General features: G+C 39.6%; 1 protein-coding gene across 1 annotated transcript in view; it reads right to left on the reverse strand.

Moving 5' to 3' along the window:
- The window catches only part of SNRPC (small nuclear ribonucleoprotein polypeptide C), a 12,684-nt gene extending 1,279 nt beyond the window's left edge, over window positions 1-11,405 (reverse strand). The window contains exons 1-5 of the mRNA XM_029241648.1: window positions 11,350-11,405; window positions 10,951-10,993; window positions 5,704-5,812; window positions 3,297-3,386; window positions 1,729-1,833 (exon numbers count right to left, since the gene is read on the reverse strand). Coding sequence (XP_029097481.1) covers window positions 1,729-1,833; window positions 3,297-3,386; window positions 5,704-5,812; window positions 10,951-10,993; window positions 11,350-11,357 — 355 coding nt within the window. The 5' untranslated portion in view covers window positions 11,358-11,405. The remainder of the gene's footprint in view (window positions 1-1,728; window positions 1,834-3,296; window positions 3,387-5,703; window positions 5,813-10,950; window positions 10,994-11,349) is intronic.
- Window positions 11,406-12,965: the final 1,560 nt, after the last annotated feature.

The raw sequence follows: 12,965 nt of genomic DNA on the forward strand, positions 1-12,965 counted from the left end.
AACTATATTTAAAGTTGAATATAGCCTTATCACAAAAAGTAAAACACAAGGATATGCAAAAACACAAAATCCAACAGGTACAGAACTGAATTTCAACAGAAACAGAAAATACTAAAACTTCTAAATATCTTATTAAAAAATCCCTCCATAACATAACCTGTATTCAGCATTTCTTAGAAGAAACTGATCTAGACCAAAGACTGAAAATGAGGCCCCTGAAAACTTTTTCTTTGGTCTCCATAATGCCTTAAATCTTAATTAGTTGTCAACACTGGCAATTAATATGTCTTGTTACTAATAAGTAATTCTAGACTTCTTTTTTCATCTTTTTATTGTGGAAATGTTCAAACATACACAAGCATAGAAAAAAAGAATATAATGAACATCCATGTACCCATCAACCAGCTTAAACAATTATCCACCCGAGGGCAACCTTGTTTTATCTTATCCTCACCCATTCTTATCCTTGCCCACCCTCCAGCTACTCAATTACTTTAATGCAAATCCCATAATTTTATTATTTTATCCTGGCTAAAAACAACAACAACAACAAAATACTCGGGCAAACTGGCAACACTAAGCCTGTATTCTCAAATGTCAACCACAGGTTGACCCTGAGTTCTAGAAGGCTTCTTTGCATGTGACAAGCATTCCCCAATTCACATCCCTAACCCCTCTAGGGATGTGAATCTGTGATCCCAATTTAAGAATGCAAAAGACATCTGAGTCACTTAGATTGTGTTTTGGATTCACAAGCCAGTAAAGCAGGAATTCTCTTTATCTAAACTCTCCCACCTCTAAATGATACCCACAGCAAGCATACTGAATGTTTCTGGCCAGGAAGCTACTCTAATGCCTTTGCGCCTTGTCTTACCAGTTGAGTTGTAGGCTTCTTATGTCAGTTGTATTTACTCTAATTACATAATTTAATTATTCTGCAAACTGATGAAATAAGAATGTAGAAAAAGAACGATTTCTATAAAAACTAAGCTGATAATAAGAAAGTCTCAGACAAATCATTCCCCAAAAGTACTCACAAATTTGGTAAGCGAAACGATCATAAAAAATAGAAACTAAATTGCCTCACAAGGTCTCTAATCACTTCAAAGAAAATGAAACTGAAGTTGGTAAAGGACGCATTATGAGTATGGCTTTCTGGTTTATGCAAGAAATATATGGTGTTCCAGTCAGTGAACTCATTCTCAAAGCAAAGGCCCTGACCATGTATCAGAAAACTCTGCAAATTAATGTACATTTATGTTTATGTTAAAATAAAATGTTTGAGGCATAAGTTTTTTCCCCTTCCTGAATAAAAGACTAACTACCAGGCCTAAGGCCTTTTTCATAAATACTAATTAACCTAGTTAACTTGCAAGATTAAATCAGCAATAGGCGGTAGCTCTGCTCCAAATCAAAACCAAGAAAAGCAGCAGCACAAATATATATCTACCCTTCTCCGCATTATAAATGGCCAAAAGTCAGGAGGGGGTGAGGAAACAGGAGGGACAGAGGAGAAGGAAAAAAGAGGCAGTCTTATCCTGCTTTCAGTTGCACAAGGTCTTTGGATACCATCCAATTACACTGATAAACCAAGTATTTCTTTTTATCAGTATAGATTCACCAAATGTAATTTGTTGCAATACATTTAGACAGCTAATTAAGAATTCTATTTAAATGGAAAGCTAAAACACAATGGAGCATCCAAGAAGGAACGAGGTTCAAACTTACCAGGTCCCACTGGCATCATCCCAGGAGGAGGAGGGCCCATCATGGGCATCATGGGAGGGCCCCCCATGTGGGGTGCTGGCATCATCCCAGGGCGAGGAGGACCCGCTGAAATAAAGAATGGGGCCTGAGGCTGAGATATGCCTGTATATTAACATTTTCTCTTCTCAGTGAAATAGGGCCTCATGATCTGGCCCAAATTCTGTAATAGTTCTGTAACTTCTTATGGTTTCTTTTATAACAGCAGATTCACAAAAATCAGGGGGCTACAAAACTTTAGTTACATTATGACTAAAAAACAAGAACAAGCCTGCCTAGACAGAAGTGTAAAATAAAGATAAGTTTCCCAGGGCTTCCCTGGTGGCGCAGTGGTTGAGAGTCCGCCTGCCGATGCAGGGGACACGGGTTCATGCCCCAGACTGGGAAGATCCCACATGCCGCAGAGTGGCTGGGCCCGTGAGCCATGGCCGCTGAGCCTGTGCGTCCAGAGCCTGTGCTCCGCAACGGGAGAGGCCCGCGTACAAAAAAAAAAAAAAAAAAAAAAAAAGTTTCCCAGGTTAAAAAGATTCCAACAGTTTAAATTTTTAAAAGAAGGGTATTATACCCCTGATGAACTTAAGCCACAAGTACCTAATTTCAGATCTTTTTTTTTTCCCAATCAAAACTATGTTTAAGAGAGTCTTTGGAAATACGAAAATGTTTCCACACAGATATTCCTGAACAATAACAATCTGGAACAACTTAGATGTCCAACAATAAGCAAATGGTGAGACTGATTATGTACATTCATACCACTGACTATTCTACCATTAAAAATAATGGAGTTGAGTGCCAGCCAGTCAGGATAGAGTAGGAGAGCAAGCCTGTGATCCTGATCAGGTCCCAGGATGGCAGGATTCCAAGAAGGGTTTGGTGAGTCACTAGTGGTCTACCTGCATTAGTGTGCAACTATTACAAACAGCCTACTTCTCTGTGTTTATATCCATGATAATTTACAGGACTGAGTTTAGATCTCTGAGTTCAATTTTAATCTGAACCCTTCCAGGAGGGCCAAAGAACTTATGGCCTAGTTGCACAATGTCCTCCTGTCTATCAGGCAGAAACAACAAACCTTCCCAGAGAGTAGAGTCCTTTGATCCACTCCTCTTTTAACTATGCAATTTTTGTCTTTCACAGGTATATATATTGGTTTTAGATGAGTTACAAGGTTGGGAGAGAGACTGAGGAGTTTATCAGCTACATCAATCCTCCAGTGTTGTATTCATAGCAGTAAACAACTCAGCAGCAATACCTCTTTATACGTCAGCTCATCTAATCACAGGTACATTCTGAGCTTTCCACTGACTCTATCTCAGACCCATTTGAGATGTCACAAATATAATACCCTAATAATAAGGTAATCAGAAGGTAACTCTAAAGATATTTCAGAAATTATACCACTGAAGTTGTTTTCTATTACTGCCTATGTATTCATTTAATGAACATGTGAAAGCCAACTGTGAGATAATCTAACAAAATCAAGGGTAATCTGCCCAGTTACACCCCTTAAGATAAAAACTTTATAAACTTACGGAGACTGGGGGGAGGTGGAATCATTGCCCCTGCAGGAGGAGGAGCAGAGAATGGAGTAGGAGGTATCTTTCCTTGTTGGAATGCAGCAGCTTTGGAGAGTGAGGAAAAAAACAACAAACAGTGAATGAGAATTCAGCAACCCATTTATTTACTAAAATAACCACTTTCTTTTAAATTTTTAACAGTCCCATATTTCACTCTAAAAAGCATTCATCTAAGATTACTACATCATGGTCTCCACAGTTTTTAAATCAACTTTACGTACTCACAAGCTAAAACTGCAATTAATTGGTTTACTGATCTGGGTTTTTTAACCTGTTTTTATTTCATCAGCATTCCTATGGATGAATTAACTGTGAGAGACTAGTTAACTACGAGTGAAAACCTCCCACCTATAAATGTCTTACCAGAGAGCAGCAGTCATCTTTAATCTGTACATGTAGTTTACACTCAATTCAAGCTGCTCATAGTTTTGTTTGAAAAATGTGTGATAACTGCCCAGAGGCCAGGCTTTGTAAAATTTCAATCCTTCCTATATATGCTTTCCTCCATCAAAACAATATACCATTTTGGTTTACCTGTTTTGAAACTAATGCACTGAGGTAAGAGATGTAAAAGAAACAAAGATTTCAAAGCAAGAGCCTGCTCCGAAGGAGATTATGATCTTGAAAAATGTCCAATAAAATTATCTTTTTATTTTTCTTTCAGACAATATGAGGCACAAATGAAAACAAAAGAAATTGAAGATTGTTTATATTTGGTTTGGGAAAGGAGTCATACATAAATACTAAAATACACACTCATAAAGTATATTCCTGAATTTGTTAGCCCTTCCCAATTCAGTGCAGCCTGCAGCCCAGACACTCCCCCATTCCACTCCAACCCCACAAGTGCAAAGGAGATCAAATTACTCAAGTAGATCACTGGTAATTCATGAGAACCAGATCCAAAAAATGACCTAGAGTAGAGATTTATGAACAGCTATCATATTCCTCCAAACAGAGCCTGTGCTCTCTAAGGGATCACATCCCCCAGCAAAAGCCTTTTCCAATCAAAAGTCACCTCCCACACGTTGTGTAGGACAGCCTGTAAAGGCTGAAGAGGGAGTGGCTAAGTAGCGGACTCAACATCAACATAACCCTGAACATGAGGAGGTATGCCCCCAAGGGCTTGCTTCTTATCCTCTAAAAGTCCTCCATCAAAAACATTTACTCATCTTAAATTATTCGGCTAAGCACAAAAAATAACAAAAATAATGCTAACCTTTAATGCAAGAAACTTCCAACATCTTTACAAATAGAGGAGAATATGATTACATTATATTTTTTCCCAAATGAAATGAGACAACGTCTGAGATTTGCTCCTTAATAATCCAGGAGGGGAAAGGGAGTAGACTGCCTCAACAAGGGGCAATTCTGTCCCCTTGGGAACACCGGGCAATGTGTGAAGATACTTTTAGTCACAACTGGGCATTGCTATTGGCATCTAGCAGGTATAGGCCAGGGTTGCTGAACAGTCTACAATGCACAGGACAGCCCCCAACAAAGAATTATCAGGCCCCAAATATAAACAGTGCTAAGTTTGAGAACTTTAGTATAAATGAAACAAGACTGCCGCAGCAGAGTGATGCGGGTGTGGCAGCCATGGGGGGTTTATTCTCTAAAGTTCCCCTTCTATTGTGGTTAAAATTTTCCATGATAGTTTTGCTTTTTTTTAAAAAAAATAAAATCACACCACAATCAAAGTCCACATTTGCCTGCCAGTTCTGGGTACAATGAACGATCAGGAAAGGCCGTGTTTCAAATACACCAGGATGATCTAACATAAAAATGCAGTATCTCTTTCTGTCAGTGCCTTGGACCCAACTATCCTGAACAACAAAAATGTTCTTAATTAAACAAAAAGAGTAAGGCATGTATGGCAGCGGTCCAAAACATACCCAAACTATTCTGTCACATCAGTTACTTCCTTTGTGACCAGTTATCTTTGCCAGGACAACAAAGAATAAAAGTGTCTCAAACTTCAAAGAGAGCTACAAACTCACCCCCACCTTTTCCTATTACAACCAGAAAACAGATCTAAAAACCATGGCTAACTACAAAGGAGGTTCTGCATAAATGTGCTACAAAATCTGGTCCACATCAATAGTGAAATATTAGGCAACTCATTCTTCTCTGCCCAAATTCCCAGTCTAATCAATACCTGCTTGCTCTAACCTCAAAAATTAATATTAATGTTTTCCTATATCCCTGGGAAACCAATGACCTTCCACTTCTTTGATTCAGCACATCAGAATGCTCCTATTTATCATTCAGAATGAGTTGCTTCTGTGAAAAACAACAGAGAGACAGGGACGAGAAAGAATGGAACCATTCTACCACATCAGAACAAGAGACTGAAACGCACTTGTTTTGTCAATCAGGCTCTGAGCCTGCTCTTCCATCCATTTCTGATAGTAGTCTTTCACATTCTCTTTGTGTTTCCTACCACTGCAGTGTGTCTTTCTCACAGATGGCTGTAAAACAAAAGGTTGTATCAGTCAGAGAAACAAATATCCAAAACCAGAAATTTTTTAAAGCCTTACCTTTTAATAGGTAACCTGGCTACCTCTAGCAGCCTTAGCTGGTGCCAAAGCATCACTTAAAAACATTATCCAGCAATATACTGTGGTAATTTACCTACTGTATTTATTATGTAAACCAGGGGTCAGAAAACTATGGCCCATGGGTCACCCACCTGATTTTGTGGAAAAAAAGTACTGGAACACAGTGGTGTTCATTTGTTTATGTATAGTCTATGTCTTGTCTCTACAACAGCAAAGTTGAGCAGTTGCAACAAAGACTGTTTGGTCCACAAACCCAAAATAATTACAAGCTGGCATTTGAAGAAAAAGTTTACAATCCACTGATCGAGAAAACAATATCATATAATGCCCCTTCTTAGGCCATTCTACAGCAAAATAATATAGCTTATATACATTTAAATAACACTGTTTATGGGAGTATATTCTTTAAAAGGACCATGGGTCTGGAAAACAGACTCCATGTGAATCACACACAGACCTTTGTCTCTAGCCCACTAATCCTTTTGTTCTTTCTTTAACAGTTTTATTGAGGTAAAACTGACATTAAGATAAACTCCACACACTTAACCTTTTGGTTTTTTAAGTTAACATTTATTTAACTCTTACTACATGCCAGACACCATGCTATGTACTTTACAAGGAGTGCCTCAATCTCTATAGAAATCACACGTGCATGGCACAGTGGAATACTAATCAGAAAGAACGAATCACTGATACGTGCAATTCGGACAAATCTCAAAAACGTGCTGAGCAAAAGAAATCAGATACACACAGAGTGTATAAGGATCCATTCATATGAAGTTTAAAACCAGTAATAATGATCTTTAGTCATAAACACCAGATCAGTCAGTGCCAGGGGTGCAGGGGACTGATTGCAAAAAAACACAAGGAACTTTCTGGAGTGATGGAAATGTTCTATATCTTGATGCATACATGAAGTTGTAATCATTTGACAAGTCATCAAACTGTACACTTAAAATGTGTGCATTTAATTGAATATAAATTATAATTCAATACAATTGATTTTAAAAATCACAAGGTTGGACTTCCCTGGTGGTGCAGTGGTTAAGAATCCACCTGCCAATGCAGCGGACATGGGTTCCATCCCTGGCCCAGAAGATCCCACATGCCGCAGAGCAACTAAGCTGGTGCGTTACAACTACTGAGCCTGTGTTCTAGGGCCCGCGAGCCACAACTACTGAGCCCGCAAGCTGCAACTACTGAAGCCTGTGCGCCTAGAGCTTGTGCTCCGCAACAAGAGAACCCACTGCAACAAGAAGCCTGCGCACTGGAACGAAGAGTAGGCCCTGTTCACCACAACTAGAGAACAAAAGCCTGCACACAGCAATGAAGACCCAATGCAGCCAAAAATAAAATTAATTAATTAATTAATAAAAAAATAAAAATCACAAGGTTATTGGGACTTCCCTGGTGGTCCAGTGGTTAAGACTCCACACTCCCAATGCAGGCAGCCTGGGTTCGATCCCTGGTCAGGGAAGTAGATCCCACATGCCGCAACTAAGAGTTTGCATGCCACAACTAAAGGTCCCACATGCCACAACCAAGACCCGGCAAAGCCAAATAAATAAATTTTTTTTTAATCACTAGTATGTATAAAGTAGATAACATGAGAACCTGCTCTATAGCCACTCCACTTCACTGTACAGTAGGAACTAACACAACATCATAAAACAACTATACCCCAATTAAAAAAAAAAGTTAAAAAAATTTTTTAAAATAAAATGTTTGGTTCTACTGGAAAAAAAAAAAAGAAATTAAAAAGAAATCATCCACTGCATGCACCTCAATTGTCAGGAAGGACATTTGAATTTTTTTTAAATTTATTTATCTATTTTTGGCTGCACTGGGTCTTTGCTGCTGTGCACAGGCTTTCTCTTGTTGCGGTGAGCGGGGGCTACTCTTCGTTGCAGTGCGCGGGCTTCTCATTGCGGTGGCTTCTCCTGTTGTGGAGCACGGGCTCTAGGCACATGGGTTCAGTAGTTGTGGCTCGCGGGCTCTAGAGCACAGGCTCACTAGTTGTGATGCACGGGCTTAGTTCTTCCGCGGCATGTGGGATCTGCTGGACCAGGGCTTGAACCTGTGTCCCTTGCATTGGCAGGTGGATTCTTAACCACTGCACCACCAGGGAAGCCCCAGGACATTTGAATTTTCACAGAAGAAAAATAAGAAAATAAACCCTTTACCTACTTAAAAAGAAAAAAATCACAAGGTTATTATCTTCTGTTTATGCTTAAAGACTTGTCTCAAAACACATAGATGGTAAGCAGCAAACTAAGGCCTGGAATCCATATCTCATTCAGATGCTCCTCACAGCTGCCTTCCTCCCTCCTAACTCTCTTCACGTGACTGCTTCAGCAGCAGCATATACGACCAACGTCGTGTGAGCAAAACTGTCTTTTTTATGGTCTGTATCTCAAAATACTGTTCCCTGTCACCCAACCACTGCTTACACTAATACCACAATGATGCCTTAAGCCTAATAACAAAATCATGCCTAAGAACCAGCAAAAGCTCAAAAGTTAGAGCACTGAATGTTTTATACATTCATACTCAACGTTTTGTACATTTCAAAGTCCACCACAGGGACTGCTTCAATCACTATGGAAACTTCCTATTTTCACAAGGTATCATGTTAGAACAGCAGTATTACAAGGATTCCTGACACTTCTCATAAAGAGATATTTATTATAAAGAGAGACTTTTCCATTCTCTGAATTCTAGCATTACCAAGATGAGTGAGTATATGACAATATAGCACTGGAAAAGGGTAGAAAGGCATAGCCCCCCCATACTAACAACTTCGAAAAATTATGACTAGGGGTTTGACCTAGAGAAGGGGTTAGGGACACAAAACCAAAACAAAACAGAAAGATGGGGGATTTATAGGCAAGCTACTACCACTACCAACTTACTGGAGGAGTCTCCTCCAGGACAATCTATAATAATATTTAGAACTATTATTTCTTCAAGAGGAACCACCCTACTTACATGTTCCACAAATCTATTAATGCTGAACTACATCTAACCATGTGTTAGAAAGAATTCCAAATGAAGTGACAACAGAGAAATTATTGGCTAGGTTCTTGCAGCTACTATTCAAGATGACATCATGATCGAGTTCTAATTTCATCAGGTCTCTGCAGAGGCAGCAAAGTAGAGAGCTGCAATTCTGAAGGTATGGCTCACAGACACCACTCAAAGTGAAAGACAGACCAGTGAATTTTAATGTTAAAAGAGCGTATGACATGGTTTCAGATTCCACACTGCAACTAGCCATGTGCTGAGTTTTCGTGCAATAATATAAAGTAATAAAGAATATCCACGATTGTCTAAAAATGCTATTAAAGTACTCCCATATCCATGTGAAGCTGGATTCATCATATACTTCAACCAAAACATAGTGCAACAGATTTGAAGTAGAAGATGAGAATCTGCCAGCTTCCATTAAGTCAGATGTTACACAGGATTCCAAAAATGTTAAAATGCCATTCTTCGTACTTAATTTTTTTGTTTTGGAAAATAGCTATTTTTCACTTTTAAAGTGTTATTTGTATTACAAGTAAAAAGTCTGTTATCATTACCTTTAAATGAATTAATAAGCATTTTTAAGTTTAAGTTTTAACTTCAAATACAGCAAATTTTAATGGATATAACCCACCTTTTTTTCTCTTTTTGAATAATCCAGTAATTTTTAAGAGTGTAAAGGGACCATGAGACAAAAAAAGTTTGAGAGCTGCTGGCATAGCAGCTCTGGAGTTAGACTGCCTAGATTCATCTTCCAGCTCTATACAACTTACTGGTTTTGTAACATCCAGTCAGTTATTTATCCACACTGCCTCAGTTTCCCCCTTTGTAAAATGGGAGATAACACCAACCTCATAGGATTAACATGAGCATTAAACAAAATGATACATGGAAAGCATTTGGAACGCTGCCTGACATACAATAAATATTCAATCTTAGTCGCTATTATTTGTTAAGCAGTTTTTAATCAAATCAAAGTATTTGGTTTAAAATTTAGGCATTTCTTTCCAATTTAATCAGTCAAACATTTAAGAGCCTTAACACAACGAAATATTTGAACTTCAGAACATTTTCCTAGAATTTTTACTTGTCATATAAATTTTTTTCATCTTTAAACTTGCTAAAGCTTTATTATTTCGGGTCTCCACTGAAAACACTGACTGATGGAAGACTAGTAACTTTGAATTATGAAGACAGTTACAGGAAGAGTGGAAAAACAAACACCCCAAAGTATTTTCTCCAAGCATTAGCCCTTAAACCTTAGCAAGATGAAATGCACAAATTACAAAACTTTTTAAAAATCTAATTTAGGGAGTTCCCTGGTGGCCTAGCAGTTAGGATTCTGGGCTTTCACTGCTGTGGCCTGGGTTCAACCCCTGGTCAGTGAACTGAGATCCCACAAGCCGCACGGTGCAGCCAAAAAAAAAAAAAGCCTGATTTATTACATATAAGGCTTTTCTTAGGTTTCCTTTTGTTAAAAAAATAACTTCATTGGGCTATAATTCACAGATAATACAATTTACAAATTTTAAGTGTACAATTCAATGGGTGTTCGGTATATTCACAGAGTTGGGCAATCATCACTACAATCAGTTTTTTTTTTAAATTATAGTTGATTTACAAATATTATATTAGTTTCAGGTGTAAAAGACAGTGATTCAATATTTTTGTAGATTATGCTCCGTTTAAAGTTACAAAATAATGGCTATATTTCCCCTGTGCTGTACAATTAGCTATTTATACACAGTAGTTTATACCTCTTAACCCCATACCTCTATTTTGCCCCTCTCCACTTCCCTTTCCTCACTGGTAACCACTAGTTTGTTCTCTAAATCAATGAGTCTGTTTCTGTTTTGTTATATACATTCGTTTGTTTTATTTTTTTAGATTCCACATACACGTGATAACACAGAGTATTTGTCTCTGACTTATTTCACTAAGCATAATACTCTCTAGGTCCATCCATGTTGTTGCAAATGGTAGACATATACGGTTTTTTGAAGCTGAAAAGAAACACTACTTACAGAGTCATGGGTGAGGTATGTATCGCAGTAGTCACAATAAAACCTGGAAAGAGAAGGAAAGTAGAGAAAGAGAAAATGACAACCCGTTAATAGATGCCCATCCACCGAGGTGCTGTTTATTGAAGGTAAAATAGAAAATAAAATAAAGTAAAAGACCTATTCACGATGAGAAGACATCAAACAGAGTGTCCTGACACAAGCCAAGCTTTTGGGTTGCCTTAAGGAGAGTCGACCTCCACACTCGTAAAGAGGTATCTAGAAATCCGGGTCTCCCTTCCTCCCCCAGACCCTCTCGCTCCCCCAGAGGCTCGTGGAGACAGAACCCGCTCTGTGCTCCCCCGCAGGGCCACAATCAGTGATCGAGACCGCGAACACCCCCTTTTTCAGGGCCCCACTCACTTAGGCATGTCGCTCGGCAGGCCTTTGGCAACTCCGTTCCGCGCCGCCCGGAAGTGACGCGCACAGTGAGCGCCGACGCGGCGGAAGCGATGAGTCAAATGCGACTGCAGAAGCCCCACCCTGTCATCCAATCGGCCAGCTGCGCTGCGCCTGCTGTACGGCTTTGTCGGCGGAGCGAGAGGCGGGGCTTGTCCTGCTCCTCCCTTCACCTAGAGGAGTGTGGGAAGGGGGAGTATCAAGTGTCCCTGCGAGGTTCAATGCACGCACTTGTGGCGGCGATTTTCGATGCTCCTAGAAGCATGTCGTTCATCCTTTCTTTCGACAGTTATCTAATGAGTGTCTGGTATGTGCCAGGCACAGCTATAAATGCTAAGAAGCCAGCAGTGAACAAAACAGACAAAAATCCTTGCTTTCTTGGAGTTGACATTCGAGTTGGGGAAGACAAATACAGTAATAAAGTCAGTATGTAGTGGGTTAGATGGAGCCAAGTGCTATGGGGAGGGAGGGAATGTAGCATGGAAGAAGGGAGTTCAACTTTAAATAAAACAGAAAGCTTGCTGAGAAAGTGATGACTGAGAAATGATAGGTTTCTTAAAGCAAAAAAGCCAGGCGCAAGCCATTTTACATAGTGTCTCTTTTTTTGAGACTCATTAACCACTGGAGGTGGCAGAATCCCCAGTTTCAAATCTCGTGGCTGCTTCCTAGCTGTGCTGCATGTGCAAGTTATTTAATCTTTCTGACTCTGTTTACTCATCTGAAAAATATGAATAATAGTTCTTACTTGTAGGCTTTGAGGAAGAATTAGATGTGAAAATGCTTGTAAAGCTTTCAGTGCAATGTCTGTACATACTAAGTCCTCCACAAATGGTAGCTATGGTTCCACAGGAGGAAACTGTTAGAAGAAACTTGTCCAGGGAGTTCCCTGGTGGCCTAGGGGTTAGGATTCCAGGTGAGAAATGGAGTATTTCGTACCATATCAGTAAACAAAGGATGTCATACTCATCAGCAATTGCAGCCCCCACTGTTGTGAGCTGGTGAGCCCTGAGGGAACTGAGGAAGGAAAAAATACCTGCCATCTAGCAGCCATCAGATTGCATTCAATCCCTACGGTGAGCCCTGAGGAAACTCAGGATGTGAAAACACAGGCCCCCAGATAGCTGATGTGCATAGCAGAGGAAAGATTTCAGTGAGCCCAGACTCTTGCATCTTCCCATACACAGAAAAGCGCTAAATTCCTTTACTTGGAATATCTGATTTTCTTTAATTAACAATAATCTTTTGATGTTCAGACTACCTGCCCTTTGTTGCAAAACTGCTATATAACCTGGCTCCCTGCCTTGCCTCCTCCGAACAGTTCTCTCAGGGTTACTTGAAATGCCTCCCGGGCTTAAAGTCCTAAAAATTCCAGCTGAATAAAACATAACTCTCAACTTTTAGGTTGTGAATATTTTTTAAGTTGACACAGGTTTCACAGTCGTGGCCCAGGTTCAATCCCTGATCAGGGAACTAAGATCCAGCAAGCTGCGGGGCAAGGCCAAAAAAAAAAAAGATAACTTGTCCACAGGGATAACCCATTCTGGCAACAAGGCCAAACTTCCAGCCTGGTGTATCAGACT

This window comes from Monodon monoceros, unplaced genomic scaffold (genome assembly GCF_005190385.1).
Source record: "Monodon monoceros isolate NGI ecotype Baffin Bay Population unplaced genomic scaffold, NGI_Narwhal_1 Super_Scaffold_3, whole genome shotgun sequence".
Taxonomy (NCBI): domain Eukaryota; kingdom Metazoa; phylum Chordata; class Mammalia; order Artiodactyla; family Monodontidae; genus Monodon; species Monodon monoceros.